This window comes from Drosophila miranda, chromosome 4 (assembly GCF_003369915.1).
Source record: "Drosophila miranda strain MSH22 chromosome 4, D.miranda_PacBio2.1, whole genome shotgun sequence".
Taxonomy (NCBI): Eukaryota; Metazoa; Arthropoda; class Insecta; order Diptera; family Drosophilidae; genus Drosophila; species Drosophila miranda.
Window position 1 is genome coordinate 4,264,082 of NC_046677.1, and position 17,890 is coordinate 4,281,971.

At 43.8% G+C, this 17,890-nt stretch overlaps 2 protein-coding genes across 3 annotated transcripts; one reads left to right on the top strand and one right to left on the bottom strand.

The window, feature by feature from the left end:
• The first annotated feature begins 762 nt into the window (after positions 1–762).
• LOC108163456 lies at positions 763–9,187 on the top strand. The gene is made up of 11 exons (XM_017298745.2): positions 763–859; positions 2,917–3,550; positions 3,726–3,908; positions 4,373–4,535; positions 4,663–5,313; positions 5,372–5,924; positions 5,984–6,941; positions 7,010–7,137; positions 7,195–7,509; positions 7,576–7,665; positions 7,721–9,187. Exons 2-11 carry the CDS (start codon positions 3,291–3,293, stop codon positions 7,864–7,866), a joined length of 3,447 nt encoding a protein of 1,148 aa, XP_017154234.1. The 5' UTR covers positions 763–859; positions 2,917–3,290; the 3' UTR covers positions 7,867–9,187.
• Positions 9,188–10,471: 1,284 nt separating this feature from the next.
• LOC108163162 (cullin-2) lies at positions 10,472–14,575 on the bottom strand. 2 transcript variants are annotated; one of them, XM_017298283.2, is made up of 9 exons: positions 14,466–14,575; positions 14,000–14,162; positions 13,648–13,881; positions 12,507–13,584; positions 12,093–12,210; positions 11,919–12,025; positions 11,380–11,748; positions 11,205–11,318; positions 10,472–11,147 (listed from the first exon to the last, which is right to left on the bottom strand). In XM_017298283.2, the coding sequence occupies exons 2-9, from the start codon at positions 14,116–14,118 to the stop codon at positions 11,016–11,018; spliced, it is 2,271 nt and encodes a 756-aa protein (XP_017153772.1). In that variant the 5' UTR covers positions 14,119–14,162; positions 14,466–14,575; the 3' UTR covers positions 10,472–11,015. The 2 variants fall into 2 exon arrangements, with proteins under 2 accessions (XP_017153772.1, XP_017153773.1); XM_017298284.2 differs by lacking the exon at positions 14,466–14,575 and having other exon boundaries at positions 14,000–14,394.
• Positions 14,576–17,890: the final 3,315 nt, after the last annotated feature.

A 17,890-nucleotide genomic window follows, 5' to 3' on the forward strand; every position in this document is an offset into this window, starting at 1 on the left:
CCCACACAAACAATACACACAATACTCTCGCACTCTCTTCTGTCAGAGCAGTATTTTTATGTATCATTTAGAGAGTATATCTAATTGTTCAAAAGGTGTGTCAATACCTTAAAAATATACAGTGAAATTCATTGCAGCCTAACTTGCTTAAATTAATTCATTATTAATTAAAACAGCAAATTTTTTTAAGGGTCTCTCCGCAAAATATATAAAGTTAGTGTATAAATGCGTCAGTGTGTCTGCTCTGCTCTTCCCAACATGACATTCATTACTCACTTACGTTCCCACTTTTTTTTGTTTACCTTTTTTGTTTAAATCTTACTGTAGTCAAAATACAATAATGGGAGTACTTAAAAATAGCCAATCTTGTAGAAAATTTATTCATCAATGGCTTAAAATTATATAAGCAGAGCTTAAGGTTTTAGTTAGTCGGCATTATTCGACGGAACATCAAAATTGAGCAATATGGTTTCCAATCCTTTACGCAGAACGATTAACCTATTATAAGCCAAGGGGGTGTTTCAATTTTCCACCGAAAATAATGCAAATTTAATAATGTTAGCGCAGTTCAGGTGAAAGATATCGTGGTCTTTTTGAATGAAAAGATAGGATAGATAGGATGGACCTTCAGGAGTTATTATTATTATTATCATTTGTATAATTTTCGGCGGTTTAAGTCAAGCAGCTATCCAGTTTAAATGAATGGGGCCTAAGTGGGCTAAGTCGTTTTTTCATCGGTATGCTTACGGTATATTTCGAACATGAGACCGGTATAGCCAACTGATGTCATAAACAAAGCTACGTTTTGGCTCCATTTAAACGCATTTCTGTAGCAACAAACGCGACTTGCACGTACTATGTGGGTAGATATGTTTGTTCGTGTGTGTGTGTTTTTGTGTAATTCATAAGCAAATTGCAAAATGCGAAGAGAATTCTGTTTTGTTCATCGTCTCTCGTTCCCGTTTCCGTTACCGTTTGGTTGTTATTGCCGCCGCCGTCGTCGCCGCCGCGACGTCTGTCATTACAATTGCCCTACCATCCACCACCCCCTCCGACAATTGTCGTGTCTCTCTCGCCTCCTCCCTCCCCCGTGCAGTGTCGGTTCTGCTGAAATGATGCTATTTTTAGTAACATTTCCAACTGGAAGACTTCGGATTTGACTTGACCTTTTGGTAGTGAGAAAAGCTTTTGACTGTAATTTGGCAAAGCCGAAAAAGTTGGTTCGTTGTTCTTCTGCGGCTCAATGTGCGGTGCGTGTGTGTATGTGCGTTGGTGTTCTGTGCATGTGTATGTGTGAGTGGAGTGTGTGTCTGCATAGGAAAAAATCGATGCCAGACTCCCTGCCAAGCAGAAACTTCATTCAGGAAAGTGACGGCGAAGACGGGAAGCGGGAATAAGCAGCGCCGTCGACGTAGCCGCAGTAAATTTTACAGTTAGACAAAGTTGCCTGCCTGTCTTTTGTGCATGGGTGTGGGTGTGTGTCGGTGTGTGTGGCGTGGGTGGGCTGCAGTAACAGTTCGAACTCCTATAGACAGTTGCCGTTTACACCGGAAATGGAATTTTTCCGTATTAGAAGCTTAAATATTGCAAACTTTTATTATTATCGTCAGTGCATCCGTTCCAATCAAACTTTTTAGGCCAACCTAGAATGCAATTGCGAAAAGTTTTATACATTTTTCTGTTCAACTAAAACCATGTTTATATATAGCCTGCGAATGTAGGGAGAGACGGGAGGAGGGCATATGAAAATTGTGTGTGAATGCGCCTGACCCAAACTCCTCTCTCTCCCAGCAGGCCGGCCCCCACGGTGTATAGAAAATATGAATGAAGGAAGATAAGGTGGAAGGAGTAGGACGGAGTGCGCGAATAGTGTTCTCTCACACTCTCGTCCAGCCAGCCTCACGTTGTTGCTGTTCTCGTTCTCATCTTCTCTTTTCCCTTTTTCTTCTTCTTCTTGTTGCTGTTGTTGTTTCTTCGCACCTCTTCTCAATTCTTCAGTCTCTTTCAGACAAGGGGTCGTAACGGTAACAACTCAAGCTGAAAAATCAATGCACAACATTTTTTGATTAAACAATTTTTTACAATTGGCTGGAGGTGTTTATGTGTATGTGTTTGCGTGCGAATATGCTTACATTTTGTGAATATACAAAAATAATGTAAACGAATTTTTCAATTGGGAACAAAGAGCGAGAGAGGAAGTGTGAGACATTTTTGGAAGGGGTCTGAAATAAATACATACAAATATATTCAGAAATCCCTTAAAGTTAAAGATTAGTAGATTATTTGTTCATCTATTTGAGGTTTCAAAAAGTCTAACCACAAAAAAAAAAGCAGTTATAGGTTCTCCTTACCATTCGTATTGAATCAATGATTAAGTTAGTTAAAGTCTAGACAACAAAGCACATCTTGGAGGAGAGTCTACCTTTTTTGTATAATACATTATTAAGGGACAAGTTCCTTGGCAAATGAGTGTAATCCACACTATATAAATACGCTTCCGAAACATGATAGAGACAAATCAAGGTCAATTTTGACAGCGCATATCCATACAGCAATCTTATCCCTGCCATTAGGCCCCCAATCAATGTCAATTTCCTCGAACAACAGCGGAAAATATCCATATCCTTGGGAGGAACTTGCCCTGTTTTGGGTAGAGCTTGAAAATGGGCACGCAAAGCTAATAGCTCCTTAATAGGATATCACGCTACGAAATCAATATTAATTATTTATTAATAGCCCCGTCGGCAATAAATGGCGAATGCCCATCCTCTCAAACGGGAGCCTGAAGCTTACAAAGCGGGGGGCTTAAGGCAGGAGCTTTGGAGCGGGCGCGGGAGCGGGAGCAACAGCCAAAGTCAATAATACTAAAAACAAACTGTAAATCTCATAACCTCTTGTTCTCTCACTCCCACACAGAGGCATCTATAACATTTCGATGACGAATTTAATGACCTGAAAACATTGAGCGAAGTAGAGGACAGACAAAGTGACAGAGAGTCAGCCAGTCCGCTAGAAAGAGAGAGAGATAGAGAGAGCAATCACTTTCACACGTTGCATAGATGAAAATTGAAAGAGCCGACAACAAAGCAACGTCAGCAGCATCAGCAGCAGCGACGTTGACCGAGGCAGAGGCACAGGCAGCGTTGAAGTCTGTGGGCGCGCATTGATTACATTTTCATAATCAACGTAGCTGAGGAGGAGGCGCACAGAAACGGAAAAAGAAGAAGCAACAACTACAGAAAGAGAAAGAGCAGGAGAGTGAAGTGGAGGTCCCCAATGAAAATCGCATAATGGCAGCAGCACCTGAATCGTGTGGAGCACGCGATTCAAACGAAACTGAGGCTGAAACTGAATCCGAGGAGGCGTTGCAACTGGAGGTGGAGGTGGAGGCGGAGGCAGAGACAGAGGCAGGGACAGAAGCAGAGGCTGGTAATGCCCTGGCGGATGCTGTTGCCGCTGCCAATGTCGCTGATGGTCCAGCAGACTCGGAACCCGCATTGGAGCAAGCAGAAGCAGCAGCTATGGCCAGCAGCGACCAACAAAAGCAAAAGTATGTCGCAATTTTTAACTGAATTGAAATCAAATTGTTGAACCCCAACCTTCCCTCCTGCTGCTGCTGACAACAGAAATGCAGAGGTGTGGGGCAGGGCATTGGGAAATGTTGGAAGAGGAGAGCAAGAGCGCAGAGCGCACAGTGAATTACATTTTCATTTGGTTTTTTGCAGCGATCAACTGCAGTTGCAATCCCTGGAGCCCATCTCACTGGATGACATACCTGAGCCCATCAAAGTCCTCGACGAAATCATATCGGAGTTCGAGGAAGCAGCAACGAAACCGGTGGCCTTGCACTGCAACAGCGGGGAGAATCAATCCGAGGATGATGGCTACATGAGTCTGAGTCGCAAAAAGTAAGTACAATTTGGGTTAATGGAATTAATACAACGCAAGTACAAGTGAAGCAAGGCACTGGATAAAGAGAGTTTCCATTTTTTCTGAAAAAGAATATTAGTAGTTTTAGATCGTAAAAGTTTTTTTTTTTTAGGTCTTTTGCTTTCTCAATTATAAGGTAATTGAATTAGAATTTCGTAGTAGCTTTCAGAGCTGCTTTAAAGACTTCCCATTTATTGAATTAGTCTCTCAGTTTTATTCGTGAGGATGTATTTTTAAAATTCTGTGTACATGCTTGGCAAAAAATCAAAATTTTAATCTGTCAGAAAATTTATTGAAGCGAAGAAGCTTTTCTCAAAATTGAACAAACCAATCGCCAGACATCTAATTAGGACGTTACACACACACACACACTCCATATGCAGAAGATCTCAGAGACACGTTACAACATGATAATACAGATAATCAATTTTCACTTTAACAGCATGTCCAAAAAGGACTCTGAAGATGTGCCACAGACACCCAGCACAGACACAGTGCCCGAGGGCAGTTTCAATGAAGTCGATGGCACAGCTGAGAATCTAACCAAATTATCTGAGGCAGAGCATGGCCAGGAAACGCAAACGCCACTCATACAGACAACGTTGGTGAGTAGAAGAGGATGCACGGGCATCCCATCCATCTACCAAACTGGCTAATAGGAAACCAATTAATTCACCGCACACACATCTACCCATCCATCCATCCTTGCTCTTCTATCTCTGAACCCCCCAGCCCAAGGCACGCAGTGCAAATTCGACGCCGGCCACAAACTCCAACTACTCGAGTCTGCCCTGCTGTGGGGCCAAAACCTCTGCCTCCTTAAATCTAGGTGGGGTTTCCGTGGCCGATTCCTCAAGTGGATTGGCCTCCATTCGTGCGGGCAGCAGCTGCAATGGGGAGCGCAACGCACTGGGCATCGACATCAGTGCCGTGCACAATGCCGTGCTGAGGGGCAACCTGGCCAAACTGCCGGAGCCAATCGTAAATGAACATCCGGTCACCATTTACCCGGGTCCATCGGCCAAGGCAGCCGCCGGCGAGGGGGCACGTAACAAGCGTCTCCTCAGTTCGGTGGAGAAGCACAAGGAGATCTGTCACATGCTCAATCCACATTCCAACAGTTCCACCTCCTCGTCGGGGTCCCAGCAGACATCCAGCGGTGAGGCCTCGCCCCTGGCTTCCCATCTGAATGTGGCCTCCTCCTCGAAGCTGGTCAAGAAGGAGGAGGATGACTACTCGGAGGACTCGCTGGAAGAGTCCACCATCTCCACAGATCTGACGCCCGTCAAGCAGAACGGTGTGGCCTGGGAAATACATTTCAAGAGCAATAAGAAGAAATCTAGTGGGTCAAAGAAAACCACCAGTGGTGCTACGTCTAACAAGGTCTGACCTTAAACCTAAATATATCCCCGACAAGCCCTTACGCCCTTTCCTTTTGCAGCACCAACAGCGAGCGGAGAACTTGGACGACTTCAACAACAGTTTTGTGTACAACGAGCATAGTATGCTGGGCAAGGGGACGTTCGTTATTCGCCGAGCCACAGCCAAGAAGCCACCCCGTGCCTCGGAGGTGTTTAGCATACCAAAGCCACCGCGCACCTCTCTCCAGGGTGGCGGTGGCGGTGGTGGTGCCGGAGCCATTAGCAACGAGTTCTACACCAGCGACAGCGAGCAAAGCGAATCTGCACCGCTGCCACCGCCCCCAACATCTGCCGAGATGAATTTCATCTACAAGGAGTGCGAGGCGAATGCGGCGCACACCCGCCGGGGACTGGAGATGGCCGCCGCCCATCGAGCGGCCCTATCGCTGGACATTGCAGAGGCCCAGGAACAGCTGGTGCACATCAAGCCGGTGAAGAGCAAGACAGCGATGCTGACAGAGAAGCGGTTGAGTGCCGAGTCCATGCCGGACAACACCTCGAGCAGTGAGGAGTTCGATGAGGCGCGTCTGAATGGGAATCCCAGCTACGAGATGTTTGCATACAATGGAAATGGTAAGTGTCCATAACCAGACCTTTACTATATAAGACTGAATAACGTTTTCCCGCCTCAGATCCACGGGTTTCGAATGCCACCACACCACATACAGATCTGGCCCCCACTCTGGAGGAGGACGAAGAGTTGTCCGACTTCAGTTACGGCTGTGCTCCCCTCAAGCAGATCGAGCACAACATTAGCGCCCTGCTCCGTGGGGATATACCCATTGTGGGTCAGCAGCCACCTGCTGGAGGAGCAGCTGCTGCTGCTGCCTCGGCCGCGGCTGCGGCAGAGCTCCATGCCAAGCGTATACTCGAATTTCGTCCCGGCGTGCACAAGTCGGAGAGTGCCAAGGAGATGCTGCTGTCGCAGATACCGGCATTTGGCCCGCTGCCACCGTCGCCGCCCAGCTCCAATCCGGATCTCTTTGACTACGATGCCCCGCTGCCGCCGTCTCCGGTGGAGCAGCGCAAGCAGCTGGAACTTCCAACGGCCTCGAATGCCACGCCACCGAATCGCGGCACCACCGTGGTGGAGGTGCATGCCACCGCCTCGGGAGCGGCTGTGCACAGCAATAGCCATACGCGACGAAGTCGTGACAACGTTGCAGCAGTGCGTCACTTCAACGACGAGCTGCCACCGCCACCGGCGCCAGCCCATCAGTCAACCAGCTTTATTGAGGGTCTGCCCGGACCACCGATGGTGCCACCGCATCGTGCCGGCGGTGGTCATTCGGCCAATACGATGAAGTCTTGGAGCATTGACTCCCAGTATCGCAAGCGATCCCCCAAGCTCTTTGGCCACTACAGCAGTGGCAGCGGCATAACCACACCCACTGGTCTGGGCCAGATGCCACCGCTGCCCCCACCCCCGGTCATGGGTACCATGAGCTCGTGCGGAGATGGGGGATCGGGTTCGTATCAACGCAGGTACATCAATTATGGCACCAAGCGCAGCCTGAAGCAGTCGCCGCGCGAGGAGCATCGCCTGCAAACCTCATGTAGTCTTCCTGAAACGCCAATCTTTGCCAGAGGGTGAGTGATTGCAGCACCAGAGTTAATTTAATGATGATTGAATGCCCTTTCCCTTCTCCCCCATGCAGCTGTGACATACCACGTACGCCATATCGTCGCCAAAATGAACCCCTTCCAGCGAGTGGCTGTCGTACAGCACCCAGATCAAGCACATCGAACAGCATCAATATGGGCACATCCATATTGGGGATTGGAGGTGAGTGCATCCATTAGAATGAATATGCAGCTATCTATCAATTTCAATCCCATCTAGGCGGCAATTACGGCACTGCCCAAATTTGTCGCCAGCGTTCGATCAATCATGCCTTGGCCTCCAATGAAATGCTGCGCATGACTGGCGCACCGGCACGCGGCTGGTATCCCAAGCAACGTAGCATGCGTCCAGCATCAACGGAGAATATTGACCGCTTGGCCTCGGTCCGAGTGTGGGACAATCCCGCGGGCATGTCTGGTACAGGACAATCACGAAAACCGCTCACATTGCCACCGAATCTGACGCCTTCCTTTTTGAACAAATCACCGCGTGAGGCACTACGGCGTGTGACCAGCTTGCTGATAACCAAGAAAAGTGGGTGCAAGGAGTTGAAGCTAACAATCAGAATCTATATAAAAATTTGTCTTTAATCCTGGCCAGAGCACAACAAGGACCGGAAGCACAAGGCTTACTGCGATCAGTCCATGGATGACAGCAATAGCAAGCACGCCTATGAATTTGAGACGATCAGTAAGAAGCCATAATGCAGTTGTCCTATATTCCATATCTATATATTTGTGTTTAGGTTCAAACAAGAAAAAGGACAACACCAATAGTCGAAAAGATAATGGCGCTGCGGGTGTGACGGCCACCACCAATCCTAAACCCAAGAAGAAAGGTCTCTTCAAAACGCTTTGGAAGCGCACGAAAACAGCCTCGCTGGATCAATAGGAAGGAGGAAGGAAGCTGCATTTTATAGAGAGATCCCAGACACTGCCCCTTTGCCAAGCCACCCTTTGGATATGTCTTATATACACGCATACCATACCACCATATAGAATCGAAGATGATGATAATAACCCTGCACTTTAACATATGTAAATGGAGTTTAGGGAGCACCCGAGAGAGTCGTATCTATGTATTCCACAACTTTATTGTACTTCACGGCTCGGCTCGGCTCGATCACACACTCACCTGCTCTCATCCGATCAGATCAGAAAAAAACATCTTTCTCACGCTCTCACGTGTTCGCCTGTTCGTTCACCTTGAACATTAAATTGAAGCAATTTGTATACACATCGCAGCATCGTATATATCGGTCATATAGTAATGAGTAAAAACTGAATAATTCAAATGCACAAAAGCCGTGAATCGTAAAGACTGAAAAAAATGAAAAAAGAGTAAAACAAAAGAAATTGTAAAACAAAAACAAAAACGACAAAATATTATGGAACACACAATGAAAAATGTAATGAAAAACATATGAAAATGATATTCCGCACTCTCTCACCAAACACAGACACAGAGCAGACTGTTAGATGGATCACACTGCCATGAGTATACATACATATACGTACATATGTGTGATCTTTCATGCTCCCCCAGATCTTGAACTTGCCAAAACCCACACAATTAATGCAATTATTCCTTGGCCGTAAAACGCAGAATGCACGCAACGATGGATGGGCTAAGAAAACGCAGACAGAGATTTACACAACTTATAAAAGCACTGAATTTATATATATATACGTATCGTATCTATATGTACGAATACGAGTACGAGTTTGAGTATGAGTATGAGCGCTATATACATATAGTTTGAACTATGTAAAACTGAACCGTTTAGGGTTCCAGGCAGCATTACTTACTTTATTGATGATGATGTTTGATACTTCAAGCCCTTTTTGTGTAGCTGAGAAATAAGTTTTAGGCTTCGTATATCATGATGATGATGGGTGGTTTATTAAATGATCTTGTTGATTGTTGGCCAGGATATGGGCGAAATAGTATTTGAAAAAACGGATGGGCAAAGTGCAATTATATAGCAGTTCCGTATCGTTCCGTAACGAAAGCAATTCAAGAGAGTCCAAGAACCGCGAATAATCCTTACCCAACAAGTCAAGCTGTAGGAAATCCACAACCAATTTCAAGTAAAGATAATACATATTTAATTTCCAAAATAAACAAAAAAAAATTATAAAAGAATGAAGTTACGCCCTCCACATTTCAAAGAATGTTTGATAATAAAAACAAAACAAAACCAAAAAAAAAACGAAGAAAATTCGATAAGGAATATGATGGAAAACCAATCCATAAAATGCTCAACACGATTTTACCAGAGAGCATTTCTCAATTTTTGAGCGCTAATATAGACGGAAAGTTTGGGAGAATAAACTGCAATAACAACAACAAAACTGTAAACGTTTACTAGTCATTAAATATTAAACAGAACACAAAACAGAATGATATATATATTGTATGGGAGATAACATATTTTTTATTAACACTCACTGATAAGCCAACGCTGGAGATGAGATTGAAGTTAGGCAGCATTTTACGAGCAGCAGGAGGAGGAGGAGGAGGAGGAGGCCCCTGCCCCTATCGCCTCCCCCCACCCAGAGCAAGTTGAAAGTATTATTAACGAATTATATTATATGCTATAGAAAGTTGGTATTTATTATTATTATAATATATGTACAATTATTTGAATTAATATTATTGAATATATTTTTTAGACAAGTAGCATGAAAATGAATAAAATGATTGAAAACCAAAACGAAAAAAGCCCTTGTGTACTGTTTATATAGATATATATTAAATTGATCATTTTGTGAAGACAAAATTACAATATTAATACGAATATCTGAATAAAATAACTACAAGATTAATGAGAAACGAAAAAATAACATCCTAAAAAAACGGCAAGTTAATTATATTCCACCAAAAGGAAAGGCAAATAAAACAATAATATTTACTCAATTAAAATCTATTTTTTCATTCTTCTATGAAACTAAACTCACGAATTCTTCTAAAAAAAAAAAAAAGAAACAACTTCTGACCTAAGCCTTCAAATAAACAAAATAAATAATTTTATGTAGGATTCAGACATAATTTCAAATGACAAATTACAATAAAAGCTCACAAAACCAAAACCAACACACTGGAAAACATATGCCATACAAACACAAACAGAAACACACACAGATAGCCGCAAACAGAACAGAGTAATATATAATTTTTTAACAAGAAACTGAAGAATTTTTAATATACCAATAATTAACAATTGTATATGAGGGTTAATGAAATGAAATAAAAAGAATAGCAATGAACAGAAAATAAATAACAAGTGTTTTAATCGAAATATTAGTGCAAACCCGAACTGTGTATACTATTCGAAGTAATTTAAACATTTAAATTCATTTACAAATATATTTCTGGGTAATGCTAGAATACAATATATTTTATGCTCTCGTCCATTTCCCTCTCTGTGTGTGTTTTGTGTGCTGCAGTTCTGCCTAGAAAATGGAACACTTTGGAATCGGAATTCACGTGTGTGTAAGGAAGATATATTTCGCATACATATACAGACATGGTATTTTCGCAAATCTGTTTTCTGTTTTTATTATAAAATTTTTCATATTTTTGTTCTGCTTTGTGCGTGTGCGCATAAAACCAGATAAATATACAATACACAAAATGGGATATATCTACAATAATATAAAACACACGCATTAAATCAAAACGAGGCAACTAACTAAACTAAATTAAAAGTATCAGTAACATCATCGATCGATCGCCACACATTCTTCATCATTCCGATAAGCTAAGATCATAAAACAAAAAAATTAAATTGCATCACCTACACAGCATTCCATTTCTTCCGTTTTTTTTTTGTTTCGGTATATTTTAATCAGACAAAATTATGGGTATATAGTAAGCTGACATTCTTGTCTATTTTTGAGCACGGATAGACAAAATATAACGTTTGGGTTTACATCCTCTCTGCGTGTTTGTGTGTGTGTTGTGTGTTTTGGAGTTTCGGGATTTTATTAGTTTTTTTAGGATTAAATAATCTCCAGATTAAACGCCAAAGAGCTGTTCTAGGCCATGTAACTATATTCATCTCCCGAATTAGCAGTTCTCTCAATATATTGTTTATCAATTAACGATTCCACGCACTTTTTGATCATTGCAATATTGGGCGTAAAGCTGACTTTTGATAATGACAGGACCTGTTTTAGAAATTTCGAATTAGGATCTGTCGATTGTAAGCTTCCATCAAGACATACCTCTTGTATTAACGCATTATGCTTCAACACTTTGCGGGCCTTCATAATTCTCACAATAGCTGCCTGCAGGAACAGCTTGCGATCCTCATCCACCGAGTTAATCGTGTGCTCCACCTATTGAAAACGAATTCGGGTTTAAATATACGTTTATCTATGCACACAAGAGATCACTCACCTCCTGGGGCGTTTCCTTTTGTAGGGCCGAGCTTATCTTAAACTTCGTACGCTTATTTGTATAATCCATATTCAAGTCGATACGTGTCTCCTCGGCGAGATTCTCTGAGCTGGCATTCAACAGCTTTGACTCAATCATTGGCTGCATATGCTTCTGAAACGTCTCATCATTCAGCTGCAGCGTGGTCTGTATCTCCCGACAACTGAGGCTGTCGCATGTCTCGAACAGTAAAATTATCGCCATTTGATACGTTTGCATTGTGACAATATAGGATTTCTTTAAATGACTCAGCTTCAGCTCGCCATGGCACATGTGATGAAGCCACGTTAGCTTACGGCCACTAAATAATTTATGATAATAGTCCTCAAACTGTAAACAGACACAAGGCACACACGGATCAGTTATCAGTATCTACAAGTAATGTTTACTCAATGCTCGAAAACAATTGAGAAAAATCGATTTCGCTGCTCGAAGCATCTTTGATTTTCATTCCAAGAATTCACCCCTCTCTCATTTCGAATCACACCCGCAACACGTACCATTTTAATTGATTTTTCAAACTCCTGTGGCACTGCAAATGGTATAACCTGCGTAGAGCCCAAAGGCCAAGCGCCAGCCTGCAGGACCTTAATCGACAGATTGATTCCTATACGAATAGAAATAGGAACACATTTAATTATAAATACAATCATAAATAAATATGAACGACTTGCCCAGCTCGACATTGGTATCCTTTAGGTGAGTGTTGAACTTGTTGTTCAGATCTGTTGATACTGAAATGTCCGTAAACATGCGATGCAGCTTATTGGTGAATTCGTAGCCGCATGCTTGCTGTGAAAATACAATGATAATCATGGATTAGTGGGGGTAAGGTAAACAATGATTACTGCCATGAAACCATATCAAACTGATTTGCTTTATCACAAAGATCTCCCCGAGCTTTATCGTTTTAATTGAATGGTTCAATTATGTGAATTACGAAAGGTCAGGTCTTTCGTTATCAAGCTTGGGCTGTTGATTACAGTTTGCTTTTCTGCTTTTGCGTCGTCACGCTCAATTAAAGCGTGCTAAAAAATGTGCTGAGGAACGCACTAGCGCTATATTAATGACTAGACAAAAAATAGTACCTTTAATCGGTTGATCATGCCCTCCTCCGCATCCATACTCTGGCTCTGCTCGTGTATCAGTCGCTTGGCTAGCAATCGACTGTAGAACTTTTGATAGACATCCTTGTCCTCGATGTACTTGAATATGGTGATGTTGTTGGTGAGCTTCTGATCGATTTCCGCCTCGCAGGTCTTCGATTTCTTTAGCAGAGTATCACAGTACCGAGCCACATACTCGGCACTGCGACATGGCACCCGCTCACTGGGTCGACGATTGATTACACTGGCGCAGGCCTTGTCCAGGGCGCTCAGGAAAAGTGAATCGTTCTCGAAAACGTCGCCGATGAGCTCTTGATACTTCTGATGCACCTTCAGCATATTCTCAACGAAGGAGATGTGTATGTTCTCGCCCTTAAGCGCGGAGACCGTCTCCAGGCCCTCGTTCTTGATGTGCTCGAGGAAGGTTTGTATGAGCTCGGACTTCAGATGGTCGGGTATGGGCTTCAGCACGATGTACATATTCCGCAGATCCTGCCGCCGCTCCTCGGACACCATTTCGCGGCACTCCGAGTAGATGAAGCCCAAACGATCGTTGATAAATTTCTCTTCGCATTGTTTCCGCAGTTTGGCCAGCGAGCTCACATGGAGGAACTTTTGTGCTCGTCTGCTTTCGTACTCCAGTATTCGGATCACCTCTTGCATGTACTGGGAGACGGTGCATCGCTGCAGCAGCTTGTTGGCCTCGTCTGTGTAGTAGGCGCCGCTGGCCTCTAGCATGGGAGCCTCGAACAGATCCTGGTAGAGCTTTAGCGAGCCGCTCTTCTTGTAGTCCTGCACTTCAACAAAACTGTGGATGACACCGTTGATGATCTGCACACGATGATGGTCGAGGGTCCCATTGCTGGCCCGATCCGCGGCAATGCCTTCGAGCACGTGTCGCACCAGCTCCGTGGCCAGATACTCGACCATATACAGTCGCCATATATCAAGACCAAGCTCGCCAATTTCCATCTGTTCCGCTGCATCGCCCGACACATTGCCGTAGAACGATTCCGTGTCGGTGATCTTTTGTTTCTTGATGTGCTGCTGGTTCAGATAGCTGCAAAGGAAGAAGCACACAAATGAGGAAGGCCGGTCAGGAAGGTGACTCTCTGGGGCTTACATGTACAACTGATGCAGATACTTGATGCCCTGGCTATACTCCATCCAGGTGGTGTAGTAGCGTTGCAGCAAATCCGGCTTGCTGAGGGATTTATTCGCGTTCGCTGCATCCGTTTCCGAGAGCACCTTCTGGGCGAGCATCTCCTGTACATGCTTCTCGAGGAAATGCTTTGTCTCGGTGTACAGACGATCGGCCATCGGTTCCGGCTGCGCCACGCATAACGTATATACATCGCTATATGTGTCGAATCGTTAGCGTTAGTGTTTGTGTGTGTATATTAGATGGGGCAATTTTTAGCAATTTCAGTTTTTGGCAACTCATGCCACAGCGTCACCCGTGCACACTTACATACCTAAAACTCGTATTCCATACGGCTCGTTCCACTTTGCTCAATGTTATCACCGATTCTGCTATGCAGCGCAAGCGCGGCCAAACATCAACAAATTCCACTATTTTTGGCTTCAGAGACATCTCTCGTGTGTGTGTGTAGGTCCGTCTGGGGTTTGGATAGTGGACTTGTTGGTTTTCATTTGCAGTTTTCAGTTCAGTTTGCAGCAGCGGAGCGGGGGCGATAGGGAAAGTATATCCAAGTAAACACAATTTTCATTTCGTTCAATCCAACAAATACAACAACACCCAGATCAACAACAACGGCGACCCTCATTCGTACGTGGGCAGCGCTGTTTGCAGCATAATCAGAGCCAGGCCAGCCTTCCCGTCGCAGCGACGGGGCCAGCAGCGCGTTAATTGCTGCATAATTTCACAGTTTGAGGGCCACCGTTGCCATTGACAACGGCATTATCAATGACAGCACTCACCTACTACTCAAATTATTTATTTACTAATTAATTACGCCGAAATTTTACTTTTTTGCACTTTTTGCTATTGAGTGAGACCGTCCGACTCTCAGAAATACCGTAAAAATCGACAGATGAGAAATCGAACATAGCCCACTTGACCCCCCTCTATTTAAACAGGTACAAATTTGAGTTGAACTGCGAAAAAGCACTGTTTATTATTTTTTCTTGTATATCCATCCTATCCTTCCTTTTACGTACAAAAAACCCTACGATATCGTTCACCTAAACTGGGCCAAAATTCTTCAGAATTCATATTTTTCGTGGAGAGTATTATGATACCCCACTGGTCGACAATGGGTTAATGGGTTACAAAAAACCCTACGATATCGTTCACCTAAGCTGGGCTAAAATTCTTCAGAATTCATATTTTTCGTGGAGAGTATTATGATACCCCACTGGTCGACAATGGGTTAATCTCTCTCTGTCCTCATATTCTGTAAGGCAAGACATATTAACCCTAACAAGCCCCATATTAGCCCTTACCGATATTAACCTTAATGACTTACCTTCAGTATTAACATACTCTCGAGTACTTATGTATGCGGATGATGTTAAACTCTGTGTCCAGTACAAGGACATTTCATTTCATTCTCGCTTGCAATCCGATCTCAATAACTTTCAGTCATGGTGTTGTGCAAACTTGTTACACCTTAATGCCTCGAAATGCAAAGTTATGACATTTCATCGTTCTAGCCCTTTGTTGGCTCCCTACACCCTATTTGGTGGTTCTCTTGAGTGAATTACCCTGGTGGATGATCTGGGTGTTATGTTAGACCCAAAGTTAAAGTTTTCCGAACACATTTCTACCATGGTAAATAAGGCCATGGGCGTGCTTGGGTTTATAAAGAGGTGGTCAAAGGAATTTGACGACCCCTATATAACAAAGACTCTCTATACCTCGCTTGTTCGTCCGATCTTAGAATACGGCTCCTGTGTATGGTGCCCTCAGTACAAAGTACACCATGACCGTATAGAATTAGTACAGAAAAACTTTTTACTCTTTGCTCTGCGGGGCCTTAACTGGGATGCGGGTGTAAGACTCCCATCTTACTCTAGTAGACTACTATTAGTAAACCTCCCATCCTTAGTTAACCGTAGAAAAATGCTTGGTGTGATATTTATGCAAAACTTGATCAGGGGTGACATAGACAGCCCTGATCTGTTGAGCCGCATAAACTTCACGATTCCTATTAGACTGACTAGAAATTTTATACCGTTGTTCCTTCCACTTTGTAGATCGAATTATTCCTTGCATGAACCGTTTAGGGTCTTATGCTCGGATTATAATTCCCTCTACCATATTATATCCACCACTAATTCTCTTCCTCTTATTAAATTATTAATCCTTACACACCTTTCTATTAATTAGTAACTGTAGTGGTATTTGTACTTTGATTGCATGCTTAGTTTCTTAGTAAGTTTAGTACTAATTTTCCTCGAATGTTAGTCTAATAGCTATCTTTCTTGCATGTTCGCGTTTGGTTCGGCTACGCACCGCGCGTCATGCGGCAGCGCCCCTCGGTCGGTTGGGCGGGAGGAGGGCTGCGTTTTGCCTGGGATCCGCGCGTAACAGCCTTCTGCTAGTGTCACACGGGCCACTTGACGGTGCAGTAACTGCATCGCCTCTTGAAAGATGCAGTCATTGCATGTCAACGTCCACACAAAATTAAAAAATTGAGCCGTTTTTGTGATTTTCACACCCGTATTTTTAGTTTAAAAAAAAAAGATTTAAAATCATATAATACATATGTGCGTAGACTGTTTCGGAAGACACCACTCTTCCTCATCAGCGATCTTTTCTTTTTCAATAATGAAAAATATGGTAGATCGGACAGCCTACATTTCTGCAGCCATTGGCATATTTTTATAAATTAAAGGGCGATGCGTGATTTTCAGCATTTTGTAAATATTTTCTATTCACAAAAGCCGTCGTTTATTATGCCCTTTATTTTTTTTGGCATAAGGGCTATTCTTTTCAGAATATAACTTCCCTTCATGCATCCATTTCCTTTTATTTTTTTCGTTTATTTCGAAACGCTTTTTTTCTGCTATTATATATTTATTGGTATTCAATTTATCATTGAACCACTTATAATTAGTAGACGCAAACACTTTTATCAAGTGCTCTACGATTTCGCGTCTATGAGAAGCGCATGGACTAGAAACCGTAAACCACTCCAAATCATGCTTAACGCATTTTTCAATAATATTTTTTGCAATATTTTTATCGCATGGAGTGGTTTTGAAACATTCTGTAAATATTTGAATATGCTTTAATGAATGTGTTCGCGAATAATATGCTCGACGGATTTGATTTTAGTGGACTGTATTTATTTTGTTCTTGTCCAGTTCGATGTCTATTTGGTACTGAAAAAATGCCGTCGCAGCGGCGGTAAGAATATGTGTGTATACAAATTTTCGTCTCTTAGGTTAGGTTAGGTTAAGGCGGTAGCCGGGAGGGGGGGGATAAGAGCCTCCCGCCCCCAAGCTCACTTGGACCTATAAAAGGTCCGTTGTGTTGCCGCATGGGCATGTGCCCCTTCGCGTTGCCCGAACCGTGAGAGCATACTACTGCAGGTTAAGGGCAGTCCCATCCGGTGGCTTGGATGTATTTGGACAAGGTCCCTGGTTTTATTACGGACAGGTCCGAAATGTCCGTGAGGAAAGCGGCCCCGAGAATACGAAGACGACGATTTCCAAGGGCTGGGCAGTGGCAGAAGAAGTGGGGGACCGATTCCTCCTCCTCCTCGTCGCGACAACTCCTGCAGAAGTCGTTATGAGGGATTGACAGTCTAGAGGCGTGAGTGCCGATCTGCCAGTGTCCCGTAATGGCTCTAGTAACTGCAGAGCACTGTGCTCTGCTGAGTTTATACAGCTCTGCTGAGCGCTTCTTCGATCGATATGGCCATATCAATCTTGAGACTTTACAGGAAACGGTTTGCTGCCATCTCCTATTGGCATTTTGCTCGAACAATTCGTGCGTTAAGAGCCTGCACGTAGCCAAGGGCATCGCTACTTGCTCCCTCTCCGGTAGGAGAGGAATCGTAGTACCCTGCCTGGCTAGCTCGTCGGCGGCGTCATTCCCCTCGATGTCCCTGTGGCCGGGGACCCATATAAGGAAGAGATCTAACTGCTCTGCGATCTCGTGCAGAGACCTGCGGCAGTCATTTACAGTCGCTGAGTTCGACGATATTGAGCCTAGAGCTTTGATAGCTGCTTGGCTGTCCGAGAAGACGCACACTAAGTGCGTATCTAGAAGTAATTTGGAGACGATCGAAATGGCCTCCTTGATGGCTTCAACCTCCGCTTGGAACACACTACAGTGATCCGGGAGCCTGAAGCAATGACTGATGTTCAGCTCGCTGCAGTAGACTCCGCCTCCC

Bases quoted from the DNA above. Each gene is read 5' to 3' on its own strand.
- LOC108163162 (XM_017298283.2), bottom strand. From the start codon at position 14,118: ATGTCTCTGAAGCCAAAAATAGTGGAATTTGTTGATGTTTGGCCGCGC. The intron at 12,026-12,092 runs GCAAGTCGTTCA...CTATTCGTATAG, and splicing joins GGATACCAATGTCGAGCTGG to GAATCAATCTGTCGATTAAG. The intron at 11,319-11,379 runs GTGAGTGATCTC...CGTTTTCAATAG, and splicing joins AAAAGGAAACGCCCCAGGAG to GTGGAGCACACGATTAACTC.
- LOC108163456 (XM_017298745.2), top strand. From the start codon at position 3,291: ATGGCAGCAGCACCTGAATCGTGTGGAGCACGCGATTCAAACGAAACT. The intron at 4,536-4,662 runs GTGAGTAGAAGA...TGAACCCCCCAG, and splicing joins CACTCATACAGACAACGTTG to CCCAAGGCACGCAGTGCAAA. The intron at 5,925-5,983 runs GTAAGTGTCCAT...TTCCCGCCTCAG, and splicing joins GTTTGCATACAATGGAAATG to ATCCACGGGTTTCGAATGCC.